Source organism: Rana temporaria, chromosome 12 (genome assembly GCF_905171775.1).
Source record: "Rana temporaria chromosome 12, aRanTem1.1, whole genome shotgun sequence".
In the NCBI taxonomy this organism is placed as follows: Eukaryota; Metazoa; Chordata; class Amphibia; order Anura; family Ranidae; genus Rana; species Rana temporaria.
The window spans coordinates 64,761,686-64,787,091 of record NC_053500.1 but is presented as its reverse complement, the minus strand read 5'-3'; the positions used below and the strand labels follow the sequence as shown (position 1 = coordinate 64,787,091).

General features: G+C 44.2%; 1 protein-coding gene across 1 annotated transcript in view; it reads left to right on the top strand.

Annotated features, from left to right (window-relative positions):
- Positions 1-25,406, top strand: part of LOC120918226 — an 86,611-nt gene that overhangs the window by 42,446 nt on the left and 18,759 nt on the right. Inside the window, exons 9-13 of the mRNA XM_040329728.1 lie at positions 3,391-3,523; positions 5,368-5,564; positions 5,646-5,691; positions 9,082-9,147; positions 20,501-20,560. Of these exons, the coding sequence (XP_040185662.1) occupies positions 3,391-3,523; positions 5,368-5,564; positions 5,646-5,691; positions 9,082-9,147; positions 20,501-20,560 (502 nt within the window). The remainder of the gene's footprint in view (positions 1-3,390; positions 3,524-5,367; positions 5,565-5,645; positions 5,692-9,081; positions 9,148-20,500; positions 20,561-25,406) is intronic.

The window sequence follows — 25,406 nt, the reverse complement described above, 5'->3', positions numbered from 1 at the left end:
TAGATACGACGGCGCGACTCAGAGATACGATGGCGTATCTGGAGATACGCCGTCGTATCTCTTTTGAGAATCTGGCCCCTAGTGTTTACTACTCTCTGTTTATTTGCTAGATAGATTCACCTACTCTTTTCGCTTTTGTTCTATTAGAAACATTACATTTTTGTGTTGTAAATGTAAGGTATGTGCCTATACATGCCTCTGCACACATTTATTTCCATCTGCAGAAGTGTTTACATGCATGTACAAATATTTGCAAATGTTAACTTTGATCAGACCAATATTAAAAGCGAGAGGACTGAGACCCAAAAACATCAGCTAACAGTTGATCACTGTCATTTGACACTGATCACCTGACAAAGCTGCTTTCATATGTCTTGTTCAGGTTCTTGCTGCCCTGGTATAGAGAAGGATATTATAGACTATAGAGGACATCCTGAGCTCAAGCCTTTTGGACCTATGTATTATTTGCGATACCATCATCCGTATGTGATAGGTGTAGTCTGTCTTGCCGTGGTTGGTTGTTCGAGTTGGAGAAACCACACGTGGGAATGTAGCTTGGCACCCAGGGTGGGGACCCTGAACGGAAATGAAGAATTAAAGCAAAACTACTGGTTGGGAATTATCACAGACTTAAAGTTCAAGCACTACAGTAAATCCCAAGTCCAGCACAGTAGCAGCATAACTTGTCTAGAAGGCCAGGTTCACACCATTGCAGGATCCCTGCATCCAAATCGCAATAGCAGGATATTTTGACTAGCTCTCTATGGAGACCAGGGGTCAAGTCCTGGGGAAAAAAGTGTGGGAACTCCCACCCAAGATCCACTCCCCCACCAAAAAAAAAAAATGATACGCTCATATGCATATTTACTAAACCGCATGTTTTTTTTGATCCACTGTACCTTAGTAATCCTTTATGTTACTGGCCGCTTCCTATATATGGATTCATCAGATAGTGTGCGGGTATTCCGTCACTTCCTCGAAGCCGCAATGTCTCCTGGGAGATTTTGTCATTGTTCCCAGGAGACATTGCGGAGGTCTGCCGCGAGTTATCGCGGGATTTAGAATGAACTTTTAGCAAGTTCTTTCTAAATCCCGCGATAACTCGCGGCAGACTTCCGCAATGTCTCCTGGGAACAATGACAAAATCTCCCAGGAGACATTGCGGCATCGAGGAAATGACGGAATACCCGCACACTACCCGATGAATCCATATAGAGGAAGCGGCCAGTAACATAAAGGATTACTAATGTTCGCCTGCCCCTGACAGTGACTCGAGCTGGGCATCGCCACTTAGTGAAGGATTGGCTCGGGTGGCTCGGCTGCTCTAGTCCTGCAAAGGGAACTGCAGAGGGTCCGGTGCATTTTGTGCAAAAACGCTATGCATCTTTTGGTCCATTTCAGGTCTGAAATTTGCCCAAAATTCGGGTCTGATTTCGGCCCAAAATTCGGCCTTTGCAAATAAGCCTCATGCGTTCAATTGCTTTCTTCCCCCTTTTTCTTTTTTTTTGGTTTTGTTTTACATGCTGGCTGATGAGCAGAATCGCATGCTGGCATCTTTCAACTCGTAGAGGATCCATTGGTGAGATTATCCTGCCAGTTACTAGCTCAGATATTACAAAGCCAGGGGAGGTTGATTTACTAAAGGCAAATATACTGTACACTGCAAGTGCACTTTTAGGTGTAGTTACTCTAGATCTGAGGGGAAGCTCTGCTGGTTTCTATCATCCAATCCTGTATAAGGCTTTTTTCTTGCATGTGATTGAGTATTCTTTGCATGTGAAATTTAATTCCATTTACTAAGCTCTGGAGCAAGTGCACTTGCAGTGCACAGTATATTTGCCTTTAGTAAATCAACCCCATAGTGTCACTAGTGAGTAAACCGTGTTTCCATAATGTAGAATCAATGCAGCTGCAGAAGAGTGAAACCAACATTTTGAGTCACTAATGTTGTCCCCAAGTAATATGTCAGTGGACAATTCTGGCCACTGGTATCCTCCTTTTAATATGAAATCTACATTTTATAGACTTTCTGGAAGATTTTCTGGAAGCCAAGCACCTGCCATTTTTCAGAAGATGATTTTTGGAATTTCAACTTCATATTTTAGTTATTAACATATGGTGGAGCTGCGCGATTATTTGTAAAGAATCAAGATCACAATTCACAAAAAAAAACGGGCATCCTACCAAGTTTAGCTTAGGCAGAGATAAACATTGTAACAATTTTAGTTCTTTAGAATTTAGATCAAAGGAATGAACTTTGGTCTGTAAATGAGGTCAGTTTAACCTTTTTCTGACACTTAATGCTTACAAATTAAAATCTGTATTTTTTGCTAGACAATTACTTTGAACCCCCCAAACAATGGGCTAGATTCAGGTATGGGGACGTAAGTTTGTGCGGGCGTAGCGTATGTTATTTACGCTATGCCGCCACAATTTAGAGAGGCAAGTGCTGTATTCACAAAGCACTTGCTCCGTAAGTTGCGGCGGCGTAGCGTAAATCTGCCGGCGTAAGCGCGCCGAATTCAAATTGTCAAGAGGTGGGCGTGTTTTATGTAAATAAAACATGACCCCACGTAAATTAAATTTCTTACGAACGGCACATGCGCCGGCCGTGAACGTATCCCAGTGCGCATGCTCCTAATCACGTCGCAAATAGTCAATGCTTTGGACGTGAACGTAATTTACGCAAAGCCCTATTCGCGAACGACTTACGCAAACAACGTAAAATTTTCAAAATTCGCCGCGGGAACGACGTCCATACTTAACATTGGCTATGCCTCATATAGCAGGAGTAACGTTACGCCGGAAAAAGTCTTACGCAAACGACGTAAAAAAATCCGCCGGGCGCACGTACGTTTCTGAATCGGCGTATCCAGCTCATTTGCATATTCTACGCTGAAATCGAGGGAAGCGCCACCAAGCGGCCAGCGTAAATATGCAACTAAGATACGACGGCGTAAATTCTTGCTGAATCTAGCCCATTGTATATATTTTTTTTTAGCAGAGACCCTAGAAAATAAAATGACGGTTGTTGCAATATTTTATTTCACACTGTATTTGCACAGCGGTCTTTTAAACTTAATTTTTTGGGGAAAAATACACCCCTGTTTTTAACGCATACTGTTAGACAGGTTGATTGGTTGTTCTGCGAGCTGGTCGGTAAGGAGGCTTGTTTTTTCCCTGGGCATTCCCCAGGTTTTGTTGTTATAAACAGTAAAGTTAGCCCAATTTCTGTATATAATGTGAAAGATGATGTTACGCCGCAAAAATCGTGATCTTTATTCCAAGCAAATAAAATGCGATTCTCATTTTGGGCAGAATCGCTCAGCTCTAACGTACAGGCATTCTAGAATTGCAGTGCTTTCACACCTCTTCTTGTGTATTATTCAGGTACCTGGAGGGCCGAGTGCTTGTGGTAGAAGTACTTCCAGACAGCCAGGCTGAAGTAGATGAAGTCGTTCTTGCAGGAGATGTTATTGATGAAATTAATGGAGTCTCACTACGTCATGCATATAATGGACAGGTAAGGATTTAGTCTGATTAATGCAATGTGAGCATTCTAAGCATTGTGTGGCAGTAGTACCCACTTCTCTTATTTCATGACCCTTATGGTAGACTTTTGTTCCAACTATACAAGGCACAATCCGTACTATTAGACCCCCAGATATATCATTTCCCGCCCTTGTGATTGGCTCACAATTTTCCCATAAGTTTTCCCTAAGATACAAGTCACATTTCAGACATCCCCTGCAAGAAAAATGTCATTTTTGGTGAGATACTTTCAATAGGAAATCACGGCTAAAGGGATGCAGACCCAGCAGCTTTCCTCATTAGATCCATGCAGGTGCAGCAGCTGATTGATCATTATGAAACCACTCCCATTAGATTCACTTTCCCACATGGACACAGACAAACACACAGGGATTTCTTCAGAATAACAAACGGTAGGAATCTGCAACAAAGTTGGTTAAAATCTTTGTAATGTACATAGATAACTCAGAGGGGAATGTTTTTTTTTTTTTTCTCTGCAAGAGTGGAGTTGCGCTTTAAATTATGGGCATTCTGTTGATGAACTACAGGTTGAAGGAAATACATTTTTTGATTCCCCCATCAAAACTGACTGCGTTTATCCCTCCCTCCGACTGTGAATCCCTTCCACTGCACGTTTCTGACAGCGGGAGGTTTCCCAGCCTTTAGAGTACAATGATCACAGCTGGTGGCTATAGCCGCAGACAGTAATTGAATGGATAAAAAATACAACAGGCTGGTTGTACTGAAGTCGATTGATTGACTTTAGTACAACCAGCCTGCCCATAGATGGATTGAAATGTGGCCAGTTCCTGCTGAACTTTGATCCGTCTATGGCTGCCTTAATGCTGAGCTTCACCCAAAAGGGGAAGTTCTGCTTTAAGTCCTCCTCTACCACATTTGGCAGGTCATTTTTTCAGGGGGGTAGTTGGTACCTATCTTTGACAAGTACTTGCTCCCACTTCCTCTTTGATCGACTTGGCGATCCATGCAAAATTCAGTCCCCCACCTTTCTGCAGTCTTCTCGGAAAAATCTACTAGTGCATGGCCAGTTAAAGTGGAATTCCACCCATAAATATAACATTACATCAGTAGTTTTAAAAAAATATCATTAGTCCTTTACGAAAACATTTTTTTTTTTTTAGATGCCTTCAAAGTGTTGTTGCTAGGCAGAATAGTTAATCTTCTCACTTCCTGCACCTAGGTGCTTAATGCTTCCTAACCTACACCGCACAGACTCCTGGGAATGTAGTGGGTGTAACTTTCCAGGAGTCTGTGCACTCCCCAGTCTCAAAGAATCATGTGACTTGGACAGCACAGGTGCTGAAACCTGATCTGACACTGCTTGTGCAGCACCGAGCATGTGCGAGATCTGCAAGGCTGAAATCCAGGAAGTCATACAGTCTGGCTTCATGATGCCCACACTTAAGATGGCCCCAGTCAATTTCTATTTTATAAAGTGTCTAAATGCTGTAACAACCTAACAAAACGGACCTTCGTTTACAGACTAACTTTACTAGAATACATTAAGCTTGTGTATTACAGGGGTATTTATATTTAAAAAGTGAAATTGTGGCCGGAACTCCGCTTTAAGTAAAAACCAGCTACTTACAGTAGTTGCCTTAATCCGTGCATTATTTAATATCTGCCCAGAGTTTAGGTTTAACTACTTTGTTAACGTGCCTGTTGTTTACAGAGCTCAATAGCTCAATTACACACAGCTGAATAAGATAATTGATTCACACCTTCTTCTTCCTCTCTCTTTCTGCTCTGTATGACTTCTTAAAGTAGAATTCCAGCTTTCATTTGAAAATGATTGTTGAATGATTCATTGTACAGGCTGGCACAGTACTAGGTAAAGTGAAGGGGGAGCCTCTAGTATTCCGGATAATCCGATGGTGCTGGAAAGACGGGGAAGTGTTCCGTCCCCTAATCCCTTACATAAGAGGTGTTCAGGAGCGGGTCCCAAACTTTCAACTCCAGCAGAGGCCCAGAAACCAGGAGAGCGACCTCGATCGTCCCCAGCAGGACGGCAGGTGACACCTTGGTGGTGGTGGTGGAGGGTGACCTCACTGAATTCCACCATTTAACACTTTTATTTTGCATTTCCTCCACAGACTTCTGTATTTTGTCAAGTATCTTGGACATGCTAATGTTGGAATGGTAAGTATGTAGAGATTTTAAGTTTAGTACTTGACCCATGTAGTCTGGATAAGCTCCCATCAACACCCATTTCCACATCCCCACATACCCTTCCTTAAAACCCCCCAGTAAAGAGACGACACCTGCGTTTGGAGTATAACTGGCCATGGCAGCCGTTTTATTAACCAAAATAATTAATTAAATAATTTCAAATAACATTTTTAACGGCAACATTTTAAACACGCACACACACAGCCTGAGGGTCTTTGACGGCACCCCAAAAACGTAACATTACCACCACTACACTGCGGGACCTTTTTCCATACCAGGCCTCCAGCCGTATCACAGTTCGGAGGCACTCCTTTTTCCGCAGTGCAACCAATAACTGTATTCCAGCGGACACCGTTCCACTGGAATACCCCAGAGGGGCCCATATCACTGATGGACCCCCCCCCACCACTTCCATCATATCTGTTATCTTCCACCATCAAAGACCAAGGACACCAACGTTACACCACTGCTATGACGACCCGAATCCTTGATCCTGAAAGAAAAGAAAGAAAACGCCAATCCGCTTGCTGATTGTGCCAGGAAGTCCCCGCCTCCCCCTTTTATACAGCCCCACCCCCTTAAAGCAAACTTTCCACTTGTCATTACCCCTTAGTTTTTCCCATTTTAACCCTTTGCTGGTCTCCCATACACCTGGTCATGCCCAGCACTGCGTTACTTTCCTCTTTGTTCCTTTTCCACTCCGGGCTTCAATTTGTTGTTGGATTGCTTACCACAAATCAATAACATTTTAAAATGCATCTAAAGCCATTTTTTCTTTGGATAAATTGGTGAAGGGTTAAATCCTCTGTGAGGTTTTTATTGATGCCTGTGTTTAGTGGCGTAGCGTGGGTTGTCAGCGCCCGGGGCAAGGCAAGTAATTTGCGCCCCCTAACCTGAAGACTTTTAACACTCCACTTTTGATACCCCAGACGATGCACTAGGTTGCGAAACGCGTCGGGAGACTCCACTGTTGCTGCTTTTATCTGATCAGCGCTGTTTTTATCACCTAATCTCCTACCTACATTAAATTACCCTTATCTACAGTATTGCGCTATGTGGTCTTCTGTTTTTCTTTTTTTGGTGCTGTTGCCTGATCTCTGGTGGGCCATTTCCCACAAGTATCCATAATCCATCCATTTTGGGTTTGGCACATTAGTGTGTTGGATGTCGTATGAGAGCTGCGGCTGAGGATCGGGTCCCACAGGATTTCCATCATGCTTTATTGACCTTTTTTGAACGTATGTTCTTCAGGGTTCAATAATTCCGGTAAACCTCTTTTCAGATGGTGGCGGCTTCTTTTTCTTCTTTTCTTCACAACGTTTGTCACGATTGGATTGGGGGAGCAACATCTATTGGACTGTCACTTAATATATTACACGTCACATTAGAGACTTTTTTCTTCATTTATAATATATATGTATTTCTAGACACATGTTCATCATATATTTCATTATCATTTATATACACAGGGCCAGATTCAGCTAGATCCGCGCAATATTTGCGTGGGCAAAGAGCAAAGATTTTTCTCTGCGCCCACGCAAATATTTTGAGATGCCCACGATTCACGGAGCAGTAGCTCCGTAAATTGCGCGGGCGATATGCTAAACAGCCGGGCGTAAGGCTGCCTAATGTAAATGATCCCGCCGGGGGCGGGAATCAATTAAATTAGGCGCGCTCCCGCGCCAAGCGAACAGCGCATGCTCCGTCGGGAAACTTTCCCGACGTGCATTGCGGCAAATGACGTCGCAAGGACGTCATTTGCTTCTAAGTGAACGTGAATGGCGTCCAGCGCCATTCACGAATCACTTACGTAAACAACGTGAAATTTAAATTTCACGAGCGGGAAGCGCAGCTATACTTTAGCATTGGCTGCCCCTGCTATTAGCAGGAGCAACCTTGCGCTAAAGTTGCCGTACGGAAACTCCGTACCTTGCGTGCCCAGGGCCCGCGCAACTTTTGTGAATCGGTGGTAGTATGCAATTTGCATACTATACGCCGATCACAATGGCCGCGCCCCCTAGCGGCCAACGCAAGAATGCAGCCTGAGATATGAAGGCATAAGGAGGCTTATGTCTGTCATATCTTAGGCTGCAGTCGGTGTAACGAGGTTCCTGAATCAGGAGCACTCGTTGCACCATTGCGCGGGCGCAAGTGCTTCTTGAATCTACCCCACAGTGTTTTATGTCATTTGGTATAACTTTTAGCGCTACTATACATATGTTTTGGACTTTTAGCACTCCCCAAATCCCTTCCCTTTCCACAATAGTACTGACCAGCCTGATTCCTACACTCTGACCACTACACTAACCTACCTGATTCCTACACTGACCACTACACTGACCACTACACTACACTGACCAACAGGATTCCTATACTGACCTCTATACTGACCACTACACTATACTAACCACTACACTATACTATACTGATCTAGAGTATAATGAAGCCAATGCATCAACATAACAGCCAGGGAACTAGCATTTGCAGAAGATTGGCAATGACTGCTCCTGTATTTGCCTGACACTTTTATATATGGTGTTTAAAGGAGGTGATCCCAGCTTGTGTTACATAAATAGTAAGCAGCCAGGGTGCTGTCAATGACATACACTGACAATGGGCAAGAAGTAACAAGAATAATATTGTTAAAAAAAAATTAAAAAAAAGCATTTTCTTTTTTAATATTCCATGCAAGTCCTGTGTGTGGCATATGAGCTCCATATTAAATATACAGTATCAGTGGCGGCCAGTGGTAATTAATTTTTTTTAGGAGGGGGCAGCAAACAGTACCACAGCCCCCCTCAGTCGGTGGGTGGGTCTGGTGCACTTACCCCATCAATGCAGCCCTTCGTGGCTTCCCTTGCTCAGCAGTGGGGGCGGCGACGGCCTTCCCTTCCCCTGCTCTCCACGGGCATTGGTGGCTTCAGTTTTCTCCCTCCTCGGCGGCCAATCAGGAGTCTTCTCTTTTCAGCCAATCGGAAAACGGGTCTCAGATCTGCTTCTGATTTGTCAGATTGAGGATCAGTGTTACAACAGTGAATATTTATTCACTGGGTGGGCTCATGGCGCAATGCTCTGTGCTCTGAGCCCACTCTGGCTATGGCTCTAATCAGGAGCTTCAAAAAAACACCCCTGCCGCTGTAATTCAGGCACTTGGCGTAATGAAAGGGGCCGGACGCATAAATATGGGATGGCCGTGGATAGATTCATGCTATGCACGAATCTATCCATTTTTCATATAGGGGGTGGGGTGGATAGAGGGGGCAGTGCCTGGGCACACCTAATGGACGGGCCGCTACTAACTATTTTGTAATATTATTATAACTAATGATCACATTTTTTTTTTTTTTTTTTTCAAAATAGTTTGGGGGCAAAGAGATCCTGGATCAAGGAATAACTAGGGTGCGAAATCAGAACCCCATACCAAAGGTAAGTGTTATTATAAACTTGGTATTACGGACTTTAGTATCCCACAGATGAAATGGCATTTTTTGTGGTCATTGTAGCCTCTTTCTCAGAGTCTATGGAGGGACACCGCACTTTATATTCAAGAACCATGGGTTATACAGCGGTCTACATGATGATTGGACACTAGACACAAAACCTGGAGGCCAGCTCCATAACTAGTCGGCTGTGTTGTAGCAACCCATATGAAAAGCCAATGTAACAAAACACAGGCGCACCAAGTAGTGCAGATCATACTATTTATTAAAACAAGGCAGTAAAAAGAGAATCCAAGCATACTGGCACAAGTCTGCATGAAGTAACCACCTAGGACCAACTTCACTAACCTATTCAGGAGGTTCCTAATAAATGCCAGCAAGCATAAGGTCCCCCTGTGTGGTAAAACCTAGGTTGTCATCCCAGCAAGTATAGGCACAATGTCCATACAAATTCTCTTAGCAGACTGTGCTCTTCTGAATACAAACAGCCACTGACATGTTGCAGGCCATGCCACCTCATCAGAGTGGGGGCATTGTGCTACACAAGGCCCTATGAAGCCCAACACATCTTACCATGCCTACTGTAGTTTGGGACCACACAAAGAATGCTTCAGATTGTGCCCTCTATAACCCAGGAACTGGCGGGGTGGTAGGTAATAACCCGCCCTTGTAATCGAGGCGCTAGCGGGAAGACGTTATGGAGACCAAACCAAAAGCCCTGTCATACCCCATCTTAATAGATCGGGGGGATCCGCGCTTAGGATAAGGGGATGTTAAGCTGCTGCCTCCCTGACAAGTCTCAAAGAAAACCTGGAAATATTAAATAATTGGATTATAGGGTGGTGGCGCTGCTTGTGCTTATTGTTTAAGTGTCCACAAGATGTCCTATGTGTAGTAAGATATTGTATTTGTAGGGGAGCTCCAATTACTAGGAGAGACCAATGGAGGTGGGTCTCCTAGACCTGCATATCGTTTGTCCAAACGTCCAGGTGCTACCCCCTATTATTGCTTATAATCAGCACTGGTGACCCAATGATCTGTTGGTTCTTCCAGTGAAATTGATGTATGTGTTACAAAAGAGTGTAAAGGCAGCCAGTAGATTATATTTCAGTTCTGGTGATATCCTATGTACTTCTATCTAATTCAGATAGATGTATCCGATTATATTCAAAGGTGTCTCAAGTGGTTCCAAAGTGTAACCTCAAAGTGATAATATGTGCAATAGGTGCACAGATCCAATGTTCCGTGCGATCTAAATTATAAGATATATATATAAAACACAAAAAAATATATTAGTTATAAAGTGTCCCCCAGGGCACTGAGAGTGATAATTCAGGGTTTAACACCCTAAAATAGCTGTGAGATAGAGTGTCAAACGAAATTTATATAAATTGTTAGTGCCTTATCCAGGACACTGTGCAAGCAAAAAACGGAAAATTGAATACTTACCTTTCCGTAATTTTCCTTTCCTGGTGCCTACCCATGGCAGCATACCAATGGTCATGGCTCCGCCCCCGACCGACCCACAGGACCTATTAACTCTCTAATAAAAGGAGTAATCCCCCCCCAGTTAGGCATTCTTAGTAACTAGACCTCAGACCCAAAGAGCAAGTCAACAAGGGAGGGTGTATGCTGCCATGGGTAGGCACCAGGAAAGGAAAATTACGGAAAGGTAAGTATTCAATTTTCCGTTTTCCTGGTGCCTCCATGGCAGCATACCAATGGTCCAATAACTCGCTTACAGGGAGGGTACTGCTCAAAAAATATATTTTAATGAATTACAGAACAGATTGCTGTAGCACTTTTCTCCCAAAATCGCGGGAGGTGAGAGCTGCTGGATCTAGGCTATAGTGAGCCATAAATGTGCTGAAGGATGACCAGCTTGCCGCCTTGCAGATCGTTTCCGGAGAGACCCGAGCCAAGGCTGCCCAAGATGATGCGATTCCTCTCGTCGAGTGGGCGTTCACCGCTTTGGGAATAGGGAGACCACTAGCCCGATAGGTGTTTTGAATAAGTTTCACAATCCAGTTAGCTACTGTTGTCTTGGAGGCCGCTTCTCCTTTCCTTGCCCCTCTGGGGATGATAAAGAGTCGTTGGCCCTTCCGGAACCCCTGTGTGAGTTTTAGGTAATGTTTTAAGGACCTGGCCACATCTAGCTCGTGTAAGTTCGAGGAGTTTTGATCTTCTCCAAATGCTGGAAGGACCCATTCCTGATTAAGATGAAAGGCCGAGGGGACCTTGGGAATGAATTGATGAATAGGCTGCAAAACCACCCTGTCTGGGAAGAATGTGACATAGGGTTCCTGAGCACCGAGAGCTTGGATCTCTGATATTCTGCGACCCGACGTGACAGCAATTAGAAAGGCCGTCTTCCAAGTGATGTCCTCCAGCGAGCATTCCTCTGTAGGGGCGAAGGGTGGACGTGCCAACGCCTCTAAGACTACAGTAAGATCCCACTTGGGATATAGCGTTTTCCTAGGGGGGCGTAATCTTAGGACCGCCTTAAGGAAACGATCGACTAGAGGGTCATGGGCCCATCTGGTATCCGTTAAGGCTGAGATGGCAGATACCTGGACCTTTAGTGTGCTGTGGCCAAGACCCAGGTCCAGACCTGACTGAAGAAACAGCAGTACATTATGGATCCCGGGAACTAGAGGGTTGAATTGGTTGGAATCCGCCAGAGCTATAAACCTCTTCCATATCCTGTAATAAGTGGCATTTGTGGAAGACTTCCTTGCCTGTAGGAGAGTTTGAATCACCTCCTGAGAACACCCTAAGCTGCCCAGCCTCCTCCGTTCAATCTCCAGGCCCTCAAACTCAGGATTTCTGGGCGTGGGTGAAGAAAAGTTCCTTGTGACAGTAGGCCGCTTTTGTGAGGTAGAGGAAGCGGATTGCCCAGTGCCAGACTGACCAAGAGTGGGAACCAGGGTCTCTTCGGCCAGTATGGAATTATCGCTAAGATGGTGACATCCTCCTTTGTCAGCCGTTGGAGAAAGCGTAGTATTAAGGGTGTTGGGGGAAAGGCGTACCCCAACCGGAAAGACCATGGCTGTATCAGGGCGTCCACCCCTGCCGAGGTCGGACAGGGGCCCCTTGAGAAGAATCGTGGGGTTTTCGCGTTGAGGGGTGAGGCAAAAAGATCTATTTGGGGAGTCCCCCACTGCCGGCATACTGTATTGAAGACTTCTTGGTCTAGCGACCACTCGTTGTTGCTCACAAACGACCTCGATAGGTGGTCGGCTAGTTGGTTTTCGGGACCCGGAATATAGGATGCCCTCAGGTTGCATAGGTTCTTCTCTGCCCAGGAAATTATTGGGGTCACCTCGCTGAATAGTGATCTGCTGTGTGTCCCACCCTGGTTCTGGACGTAGGCCACTGCTGCTCTGTTGTCCATTTGGAGGAGGATTGATTTCCCCCTGAGTAGAGGAGCTAAATGTAGGAGCGCCATCCAAGCGGCCCTGAGCTCCAGGACGTTGGAGATCACGCCCTCCGCACTGAACGGCCACTTCCCTTGAACTAATTTGCCTTGGGAGTGAGCCCCCCAACCGAGCTGACTGGCATCTGAGGTAAGAACAGTCCAGGCAATCGGCCCTAGGGACCGAGGTACTAATAGATTGGATGGCCTTGTCCACCACCAGAGGCCGGACTTCATAGAAGAGGTAATAATTATCCTCTGCCTGAGATGTACTTTCCCCCATTGTGCCAGGAAACCCAATTGGAAGTCCCGTAGGTGCCATCTGGCCCACTTTATCATTGGGATGCACGACGCGAGGGAGCCTGTGAGGCTCAAGCAATCTGATGCTGACATGCTGTGGGATTCTAACGCCCTCTTCACCTTCTGGATTAATGCTGGTATTTTCTCTGGAGGAAGAGAGACTGCTCTCTCCGGGGTGCTGAATAAGGCTCCCAAGTACACCATTCTTTGTGTTGGCGCTAGCTGGCTTTTTGTGAAGTTGATCAACCAACCGAACCTGGTTAAGGTGTTTAACACTGTTTGAGTGTGTTCTTCCAGGGTACTCTTGTGTTGCGACAGAACCAGTATATCGTCTAGATAGTGCAATACTCTTATCCCCCTTTCTCGGAGGGGGGCCAGGATGGCTCCCAAGACTTTTGAAAAGGTTCTGGGTGCTGACGAGATTCCAAAGGGGAGGCACTGGAATTGTAGATGTAGATTGCCCACTTTGAAACGTAAGAAATGTTGGAACTGGCTGTGGATGGGGATGTGGAAGTACGCATCCTGAAGATCTATGGAGGCCATCCAGTCCCCCGGCTGGACTAATAGAATCACTGTGTTTAGGGACTCCATCTTGAAGTGTTCTAAACGAATGTACTTGTTCAGTCTCTTTAGATCCAACACGGGTCTCCACCCTCCCGTCTTTTTGGGCACTAGAAAGACTGGAGAGTAAAATCCCGAGTCTATCTCTGACTCCGGAACTGGTAGAACTGCCTTTTGCTGCAGGAGCATCTGAACGTACTGAAATAATATTTCCCTTTTCTCCTTGGAGGCCGGGATTTTGGTGTTTTGAAAAGAAAATGGTGGAGGACGTGTCTTGAATCTCCAAAAATGACCTTGGAGAATAGTGGACACTACCCACTGGTCTGTGCAGCCCTCCACCCAGATCTGCGCATAGGATCTTAGCCTTGCTCCCACTACGCTGGTCTGGGCGGTAGGGGAGTCAAAAAGACTTCTGGTTATCCCCAACTGAGGTAGCGGGTTTTGGCTTTCCCAGCTTGAGGAAGGAAGCTTGTGAGCCCTTCCAGCCCCTTCTGTATTCTCTACCTGGGCGGTAAAATCTTGAGTCCCTTCCCCTCTGTTGAGCCGCTGGCCTAGGGGCAAACCTCTTTCTTCTGCTTCTGTCTTGAGGGATCAGACCACTCTTTCCCCCCGTGACTCTGGTGATTGCGGAGTCCATCTTCTCTCCGAACAGCGCCTTCCCGTCGTACGGGATGCGGCACCATGATTGTTTAGATGATGCGTCTGCCGCCCATGGTTTCAGCCACAGGGCCCTTCTGGCGGTAATAGAATACAGCATGGCTCTAGATCAGGGGTCTCCAAACTTTCTAAACAAAGGGCCAGTTTACAGTCCTTCAGACTTTAGGGGGGCCAGACTAGGGCCATAGGGAGTAAAAAATGTCCAGTGGGAGTAAATAATACCATATCTTTGGTGACAGTGGAAAGACTAGTGCCACATCGCTGGTGTTAATGTAAAGAATTGATGGTGTCAGTTGGAGGAATAGTGCCCCATTGGTGTCAGCAACAAGAATTATGCCCTATTTATATTGGATGGAGTAATTCCCCAAGGGCCGCATGAAGGCAAGCAAAGGGCCACATCCGGCCCCAGGGCCGTAGTTTGGAGACCCCTGCTCTAGATGAACACCTCAGGACGTCTATGGCCGCCTCTGCCATAAAATCTGAGGCCAGTTTCAGCTCATCCAAGGCCTTTATAATTTCTTCGGAATCTATGCCAGCCCTGAGGGCTGTCTCAATGTTATCCGCCCATACTTTGGTCGCTCTAGAAATAGAAGATAAGGCTACTGCCGGTTTGCAAGCCCCTCCGGTCGCCTGGTAAATCTTCTTGAGGTCCGTGTCGATCCTTCGATCTAAGGTATCCTTGAAAGAGACTGCCTCTTCTAATGGCAAGGTCGTATTTTTTGCTAGCCTCATAACTGAAGCGTCTACGGAAGGGATAGAGTCAAAAAGTTTTGCATCCGATTCGGCTAATGGGTATAATTTCTGAAGACGGTTAAAGGCGACCGGCCTCTTGTCTACCTTTTGCCATTCTCCTACGATAACCCCCTTAATCTCTTCCATTAGGGGAAAGTTGGAAACTTTTTTAGTTAAATGCGGGAAGTACTTTTTTGTTTTGGAAGGAGGTTCCGGGTCTTCCTCCCATTGAATAGCGTCCTTGACCGCTACCACAAAGGGCTCAACCAGGCCAAAGTCAAAGGTTGAAGGCTCTTCTTCATTCAGGATTGACTCATCCTCTGAGATGCTTCCCTCAGGGCGAGAGACGGATGTCCCTGCGACCTCCTGATCAGCGGGAGGGGAGGCGGGAGTGCTCTGTACTGTGGCCAATTCCCTGATAGACTCCTTGATTAGATCTTTAATGGAACTAGAGGAACCTTGTCTTTCTGCTGTGGCCTCCAGAAAGCACTGGCCACAGGCTAATTTCCCAGGAAGGGCCTTTCTGCCACACACCCAACAATCGTCCCTCTTAGGTCTGGAGGACGCGTGGTGGGAGGAACTCTGGTGACTACTGGAATTGTGGGCTGAGTGTCCCGAGCTTCTATGGCTCCTTGAGCCTCTGTCTTGGGAAGATCTGCGAGAAGAGTCTCGTTGCGGGCTGGGAAGACAAAAAAATATAGGATGCTAATTTGACTCCCACCTGTTGTAGTGCTCTTTTATTTAAAAAAGCTTACCTGCTGTTGCAGCCCTTACCTAGTGGAATGTTGAGGATCTTTTTGTAGCGGCATGACTATGTCCAGGGCAGCTAGGGGTAGATTTATTTCAGAAATTACTATCTCTTTTTTTTTTTTTTTAAACTAAAAATGAAGCTATACATTTTATACACAAGATCAGCTGGATAACATATACATATATATATATATATATATATACATATATATATATATATATATATATATACATACCTACATATACATATATATACACAAGCACAGCAATCCACTTAAAAGAAAGGATGGTTCTCCCTTTTTCTCTGATAAGAAAATTAGCCTTACCCTGACAGGGGTCCATGATCAGAGCAGGAGAGGTGGAGAGATGCTTCCCTCAAGACAGCCTGTCCTCAAGTAGATGAGAGCACCAAGATGGCCGCCCGCGACGTACTGCGCATGCGCCGCCGCGCCGACTGAGGCCCCGCCCACCAAGATGACGAGGCTGAGCTCCGTGACGCGCGCGAAGCGCCGACAGCATGTGGAGCCGCAAGCAGGGGAAACAGCTGACCCGCTCCCCCTCTCCCTGCCGTACCGAGCGGAGGCTGGGGTGGCGGGGGTCAGGTAAAGTACCTCAGATGAGGCTGCGCTCCTGTACCAAGATGTGGCTTGTACTGGGGAAATGTATGTTTAGGACAGTCAGCCTGTGCACCTAACGAGGAGAGAAGAAGCTCCTGGAGGTTACAAGTGTGTGTATTGCCAAAAAAAGATCCACAGAAAAAAGGGCTCCTATACTTATCTGGTGCCTTTAGCAACCCAAGCGATAGGACTCCATCCTGCAGGAGAGCATGAACCTGCAACGGTACACCATAAGACGGTGAGGTAGGGCTGACGCGTGATCCTGCGGGGATGAGGACAGAAAAAAGAATGCCTAACTGGGGGGGGATTACTCCTTTTATTAGAGAGTTAATAGGTCCTGTGGGTCGGTCGGGGGCGGAGCCATGACCATTGGTATGCTGCCATGGAGGCACCAGGAAAGTAAAATTTATACTATAGGCCTTAGTTAGATCAACTCTAGCATCAGGTGAGTTGAAAAATAAGTGTAAAGAAAAAATGAATAAAAAGAAACAATACAGTGTGATTAGGACCACCGACAATTATTGTCAGGTCTTAAACCAAAAAATAAGTGCAAAGCGACAATTGATTAATTGTGAATATATACCGTCCCTCGATAGGGTACACAGAATAAGATATTAAAAGATATATATGTTTGCTGTTAATTGTCACTTATGAGTGGAACCAGCAACAGTGAAAAGTGAACATGTAAGGAGTGAAGTTGAACGTCCGGGCTCAAATATATAGTTAATCCGAATAAACAAACAACCCTCAGTGGGTATAGGCAATTGATTGCTAGAAAGATCTCTTGGTTAGCCGGGATCTCAGAGACCAAACAAAAGTTCAGTTTGGAAACAATGTATCACTGATGACAAAAGTGCATATTTAAGGAAAAGCAAAATAGTGACTTCATGTGATTTTCTTCTTGATGGATTTTATCGTGACTTTTGTGCTCCCCCTGCTGGGTCCCCACTCACCAGATGTTGGCACCCCTAGGGGCAAAAGGCAATGGTGGTGGTACCTCGGTATTTGCTGTTGCGTTGGTTTATATTTCTAAACGACAGGAAAATTCTTTATCACCTCTCCAGAGGGGGAGGGAAGAGAATCCAAGCAGCTTCCAGGTGTCCAAAGGATAGTAATTAAAAAAAGAAAAAAAGAAATCCACATAGCGTGACACTGCGTTTGCAAGAGAAAAAGACCATTCGTCTTTATTTAAAAAATGTAACCATATATAAATCTGCTTATTTTTAGGTGGTTTTGACAGACCAACCAGTAATCCCAAATCCCTGTGGGATATATATAAGAGTTAGCAGAAAAATAGTTTTTAAAAAGACATTTCCAGGAAATAGTTAAAAAAATGTATATAAGTAAAATTAATGATAAAATTAAAAATCAGAGGGCCATTCAAAAATAAGGATGCAGATTTGGATAAAATAAAAAAGAGCTGCAATGGCACAATAAGCCCTGTTATCCGTTCCTACTCACGAGCTACTGAGCGAAGCCTGTGTCACACGATACCGCCGTGCAGTCAGCAAAGAGCGTTCGTGGCTTCCCGTACAGGCAAATCGCGGCTCGGAGGACAACGATACAGTCAGCTGGTGGGCCGTGCGTACGTGTGTGCTTGCGTCTGGGTCACCTGACGCGTTTCGTCGTATGACGTTCTCAAAGGCGATTCAAGCACCAGACGTACGCTCTTGATTTTTATACACGGCTTTAGATGTGTCCCGCCTGTAGTGAGGAGTTTGATTGCTGGCTATACGATTACTTTCAGCCCCTAGTCCTCCCACCCGTTAACCCTTGGTAGAATCCAATTGTATTAAGGGGAAGGACACAGCCGGCGCCGAAGATAAAAATAGCTCTTTCTATTAGAAATTATATTGATATGATAAACAACATAGCTGGCTACTCAATTAGTGCTGCCACAATGTGAACATGTAACTAGTAAAGGTCTTAAGTTGAAAACTCCATTGTACTGCAAACTATTATATGCATGTACACAACAAAAAAAATATATATATATAACAGTAATAATAAATGAATTAATTTTTAAAAAGATACAGGTTGGTAATATATTTTCCCTGACCTACATGGTTAAGGAGAGATATTAAAGAAATAATATCCAAGTTCAGAGTGTATATGAGGTAATTGTAATTAAAATATAAGACTGGAGTCAGAATGAAGGAATCCTGCCCAAGTTCCATAGTTGCCCAATACTGTAAATAATTATATACAAAGAGCTCATTGTGTTTGTGATGTGTTGTCCTATATACATAGTGGACAAGTCCTGTATGAGAGGACCCGTCATTTACCCATGGGGGGTTACATTTTTTAAATAAAGACGAATGGTCTTTTTCTCTTGCAAACGCAGTGTCACGCTATGTGGATTTCTTTTTTTCTTTTTTTAATTACTATCCTTTGGACACCTGGAAGCTGCTTGGATTCTCTTCCCTCCCCCTCTGGAGAGGTGATAAAGAATTTTCCTGTCGTTTAGAAATATAAACCAGCGCAACAGCAAATACCGAGGTACCACCACCATTGCCTTTTGCCCCTAGGGGTGCCAACATCTGGTGAGTGGGGACCCAGCAGGGGGAGCACAAAAGTCACGATAAAATCCATCAAGAAGAAAATCACATGAAGTCACTATTTTGCTTTTCCTTAAATATGCACTTTGTCATCAGTGATACATTGTTTCCAAACTGAACTTTTGTTTGGTCTCTGAGATCCCGGCTAACCAAGAGATCTTTCTAGCAATCAATTGCCTATACCCACTGAGGGTTGTTTGTTTATTCGGATTAACTATATATTTGAGCCCGGACGTTCAACTTCACTCCTTACATGTTCACTTTTCACTGTTGCTGGTTCCACTCATAAGTGACAATTAACAGCAAACATATATATCTTTTAATATCTTATTCTGTGTACCCTATCGAGGGACGGTATATATTCACAATTAATCAATTGTCGCTTTGCACTTATTTTTTGGTTTAAGACCTGACAATAATTGTCGGTGGTCCTAATCACACTGTATTGTTTCTTTTTATTCATTTTTTCTTTACACTTATTTTTCAACTCACCTGATGCTAGAGTTGATCTAACTAAGGCCTATAGTATAAATTTTACTTTTTGCTTGCACAGTGTCCTGGATAAGGCACTAACAATTTATATAAATTTCGTTTGACACTCTATCTCACAGCTATTTTAGGGTGTTAAACCCTGAATTATCACTCTCAGTGCCCTGGGGGACACTTTATAACTAATATATTTTTTTGTGTTTTATATATATATCTTATAATTTAGATCGCACGGAACATTGGATCTGTGCACCTATTGCACATATTATCACTTTGAGGTTACACTTTGGAACCACTTGAGACACCTTTGAATATAATCGGATACATCTATCTGAATTAGATAGAAGTACATAGGATATCACCAGAACTGAAATATAATCTACTGGCTGCCTTTACACTCTTTTGTAACACATACATCAATTTCACTGGAAGAACCAACAGATCATTGGGTCACCAGTGCTGATTATAAGCAATAATAGGGGGTAGCACCTGGACGTTTGGACAAACGATATGCAGGTCTAGGAGACCCACCTCCATTGGTCTCTCCTAGTAATTGGAGCTCCCCTACAAATACAATATCTTACTACACATAGGACATCTTGTGGACACTTAAACAATAAGCACAAGCAGCGCCACCACCCTATAATCCAATTATTTAATACCCCATCTTAAAGTATAACTAAAGGCAAAACTTTTTTTAGTTGTGGATAGAGTGGAGAGGGATTAGAATACCTGTCAGTCTTTATTTCTGTTTGTGCCCCCCATTAAGTAGAGTCATTCTCTCGTGTTTACCATTATTATTGAAAGTGAAAGTAAAACCCAAATTTTGGATTGTCCCCAGAAAAGTAAAAGAGGGGAAATTTTACATTGGGGACACTAGTTCTGGTGACCTGGGGGTCACTAAGGAATTCCCTTTATTTGCAGGGATTTCCTGTCACTTCCTGTTTTGCTATGGGACAGGAAGTAAAGGGAAATTAACGCAATGGTCACAGACGGGGGTGGGGGGGGTGGTGAAAATCTGACAGGGGTTATGACACTCCCTTACTCTATCCAAAATGAAAAAAATAGATTGTATTATAAGAGGAAAAAATAATCACAAAAACAGAGGGGCAGGCACGTCACACCAGTAAAAGCTGAAGTACAGTGTCTGTCAACAGATGATAGGGAAATTTACTTTAGTCCTGTATTACTGTCATTGTATTGATAGAAGTCCTTTTTTATCTGTAGTAACATATTACATTTTAAATATGTCTTTTATAGGATGTTTTATTGGACATCAAAGAGACCGAATTGGCAGTAAAAGACAAGGAGACATCTGAGGTAAAATGGAGAAATGCCACAGGCTTCTAAAAGGATAGACTAATGACAGGGAGAGGGAAGTAGACTAGTTTACATGTGTGTCTTCCCAGAACCAACAGGAGATAGGTGCTAAAGATACTTGTTCTGGGTATACAATAAGTATTTGACCCCCTGCTGATTTTGTACGTTTGCCCACTGGCAAAGAAATAATCAGTCTATAATTTTAATGGTAGGTTTATTTTACCAGTGAGAGACAGAATAACCACAAAAATATCCAGAAAAACACATTTAATTTAAGATCTAAAATGATTTGCATTTTAACCACTTGACACCCGCACGCCGTCATATGACGTCCAAAACGGGGACCTGTTATCCTGGGTGGACGTCATATGACGTCCTGGGCTTTGCGGGGGGATATCTCAATGATGCCTGCACCCGGAGGCATCATTGAGATATCATTTTTTAGCGGCGGCGATCCTGCGCACCGTAAGAACGATCATAGCGGCGGTTCCGCCGCTAGATCGTTCTTACAGGCGGCGGGAGGGGACATCCCCCCCTCCCGCCGCCATCCGGTGCTTCTCCGGGCTCTCCCGTCCCACCGGGGGCCCGGAGAGATGATCGCCGTCCGCCGGATGTTTGCCATAGAGAAGACTGGTGACCATCTGGTCACCAGTCATCTCTATGACCGTCGGAGGCCCGGGCGCGATGTGATGACGTCACGCCCGGGTCCCCGTAAGTAAACAAACCGCAATTGCGGCTAGTTTGAATGAGATCTGTGAATTTTTTTTCACGATCTCATTCTTTCCAGCCTGCAGGAGAGATGTGGGGTCTTATTGACCCCGCATCTCTCCTTAAAGAGGACCTGTCACACATATTCATATTACAAGGGATGTTTACATTCCTTGTAATAGGAATAAAAGCGATTGAAAAAAAAAAAATGTAAAAAAAAAGTGTAAAAAATAAAGAAATAAGTAAAAGAAAAAAGAAAAAATAATAATAAAAAAAAAATTAAAATGCCCCTGTCCCCGGTAGCTCGCGCTCAGAAGCGTACGCACACGTAAGTCCCGCCCACGTATGTAAACGTCGTTCAAACCACACATGTGAGGTGTCGCCGCGTGCGTTAGAGCGTGTGCAACAATTCTAGCACTAGACCTCCTCTGTAACTCTAAACTGGCAACCTGTAAAAAAAATTAAGTGTCGCCTATGGAGATTTTTAAGTAACTAAGTTTGGCGCCATTCCATGAGTGTACGCAATTTTAAAGCGTGACATGTTTGGTATCTAGTTACTCGGCGTAACATCATCTTTCATATTTTACCAAAAAATTGGGCTAACGTTACTGTTTTGTTATTTTTTAATTTATGAAACCATTTTTTTTACAAAAAAAAGCCGTTTGAAAAATTATTGCGCAAATACGGTGCAAGATAAAAAGTTGCAATGACCGCCATTTTATTCCCTAGGGTGTCTGCTAAAAAAACATATATAATGTTTGGGGGTTCTGAGTAATTTTCTAGCAAAATAATGAGGATTTGTACATGTAGGAAAGAAGTGCCAGAATAGGCCCGGGAAGGAGGTGGGTTTTAAAGCCCGGTATTGAAGTGGTTAATGAGTGAAATAAGTATATGATCCCTTCACACAACATGACTTGGTACTTGGTGGCAAAACCTTTGTTGGCAATCACAGAGTTTAGACGTTTCTTGTAGTTGGCCACCAGGTTTGCACACATCTCAGGAGGGATTTTGTCTCATTCCTCTTTGCAGATCCTCTCCAAGTCATTAAGGTTCGAGGCTGACGTTTGGTAACTCGAACCTTCAGCTCCCTTCACATATTGTCTATGGGATTAATGTCTGGAGACTGGCTAGGCCACTCCAGGGCCTTAATGTGCTTCTTCTTGAGCCACTCCTTAGTTGCCTTGGCCATGTGTTTTGGGTCATTGTCATGCTGGAATACCCATTCACGATCTGTTTTCAGGGAGGGAAGGAGGTTCTCACCCAAGATTTGACGGTACACGGCCCGTCCATCATCCCTTTGATGCAGTGAAGTTGTCCTGTCCCCTTAGCAGAAACCCCTCCCCATCCCCACCCACCCTAGTATAATGTTTCCACCTCCATGCATGACGGCGGGGATGTGTTCTTGGGGTCATAGACAGCATTCCTCCTCCCCCAAACACGGGTTGAGTTGATACCAAAGAGCTCGATTTTGGTCTCATCACTTTCACCCAGTTCTCCTTTGAATCATTCAGATGTTCATTAGAAAACTTCAGAGGGGCCTGTACATGTGCTTTCTTGTGCAGGGGGACCTTGCGTCCTTCATGGTGTAGTGCAGGGGTGTCCAAACTTTTTTCAAAGAGGGCCAGATTTGATGAAGTGAACATGCGTGAGGGCCGACCATTTTGCCTGACATTCTTTGACCCATTAAAATTAAATGCAAATTAAAAAATACACTGCCCAACAAGAATTATCTTGCCTCTGTGGCTGTGTGTGGTGAGGAGTCTAAGGATGAGCTTGGGCGTGTTATTTGGATATACCATATTTATCAGCGTATAACACACGCCACACGCCTCTTTAAGAGAGAAGTTTCGGGATTTTTTTTTTTTAAATGAAGAACTGTGAAGCAAAATAAGGTTCACTGCCCATCAATGCAGCCTTACCATTGCCATGAATGCAGCCTCACCATTGCCATCAGTGCAGCCTGATCCATGGCCATCTGCAGCCTCTGAGGGGGCAGGGAGGGGGCGGGATGAGCGCAAACAGATTACATACATAAGAATCTCATGTTTGCTCGGTGGCTATTTTAATACAAAGTCATGCCTCCTATGATAGACAGAACAGTCATCTAATAGCAGCCCAGGAGACGGGACTTCCTTTTACAGACGCCATCGAGTAAACAGGAGATTCTCCAGTATGTAATCTGACAGGACTCGTCCAGCCCCCTCCCTGTCCCCTCCGAGGCTGCCAGAACAATAAATACAGTATATAGCTTTTGTGGCCCCCCCCCAACAAATCCCAGTGGCGCTCAGGGATTCATTGGGGGCCACAAAAGATATATATCCAAATTTCCCAGTGGGGCCGCATTAAACTGGAACGAGGGCCACAATTGGCCCGCGGGCCGGACTTTGGACATGCCTGAAATAAACCCACCATTAAAATTATAGACTGCTCATTTCTTTGTCAGTGGGCAAACATACAAAATCAGCAGGGGTTCGAATACTTTTTTTCCCTCACTGCATATAGGATACACTGTATTTTCTTTATTATGATTAGAACCAAAAGATAAAAGTTGAAAAAAAATTCTAATCCAGTATGTATGAAATATAAATACCAGTAAGTAGTATTTTTGTATGCAGCCAGCAGGTGGAGCGCTGGGATCATTGTCATGTTTTTCACACTCTCCTTACCTGCTTTGTTGAGAAAAGGCCAGTTTCTTACAGAGCTCAATAGCTCAAAATGATGTTTACACACACAACTGAATACACTTTCATTCTTTTTATTCAGATTGAATCTCCATATGTAGCCACATGAAGAGAGGCAAAACGGTGTCTTTAGGTACACTGCTTCTGTTGTGCTCTTGGTTTACAAAACACATATGGGGAAATGGCCAGAATCTGGAGCAGCTGTGCATAGAAACCAGTCAGCTTCCATCTTTAACTACTTGCTGACCAGTCACATATCTGGTATGTCATCGGTCTTCAAATGGTTTTACCGGGATGATGCCTGAAGCTGCAGACATCATCCTGGCACCGTTTTTTTAGAGCCAGTAGTGGGCTCTTTTGTAATATCAATCGGAACAGCTAACTAGCCGCTCGATTGGTATTACAAACAGCGGGAGGGAACATCCTGGTCAGACACCCGAAGAAAGCCAGCATCGGCTTTGATCAGATGTCTGTTTATGGTAACCCGCAAGTGATGACCTAACACCAACTCCGGTTTGTGTGTGTGTGTTTGGGGGTTCTAAGTAATTTTCTAGCAAAAATAAAAATGTTACATGTGAACAAAAAGTGCCAGAAAAAGCCTGGTCCTTTTTTAAGTGGTTAATTTTCAAAGCTGAACTGAACAAGCCGATTAACCACTTGCCGGCCGCCCTATAGCAGTTTTACTGCTAAATGGCGGCTGCGCTGCACAGGATCACGTGTGTGTATATAGACAGTACATTATCCTGCATTTTGAATCTGTGAATCTACATAGCGGGAGCTTATCAGCGGGTCCCGCGGACCCGATGTCCGCCGACACCCACTGATCGTATGATACACAGGCAGAATAGTGATCTGCCTATGTAAACCAGGCAGATTGCTGCTCTGTCAGTAAGGAAGGCATGGATCTTGTGTTCCTGCAAAGGACAAGGATTTATGTCTTTCCCCTAGTAAAAGCACCTCCCACATTACAGTAAAACACAAGTTGGGCACACAGTTTTAACCCTTTGATCGCCCCTGATGTTAAATCCCTTCCCAGTGTCCTTAGTACAGCAAAAGTGAGTGCATATTTTAGCACAGTCCAATTTGTCTGCTGCAATATCGCAGTGCCGCTAATCGCTGTCATTACAAGTAGAAATAAAAAAATAATTAAAATAATTAAAATTCCCATAAAAATATCCCATAGTTTGTAGACGCTATAACTTTGCGCAAACCAATCAATATACGCTTATTAGGATTAGTCTTACCAAAAAACATGTAGCAGAATACATATTGGCCTAAATAGATGAAGACAATTATTCTTTTTAAATGATAATTTTTTTGGATATGTTTTATAGCGGAAAGTAAAAAAATATATATTTATTTTCAAAATTAACTGTTTTTTTTTTTGTTTATAGCGCAAAAAATAAAAAACACAGAGGTGATCAAATACTACCAAAATATCTATTTGTGGGGGGGGG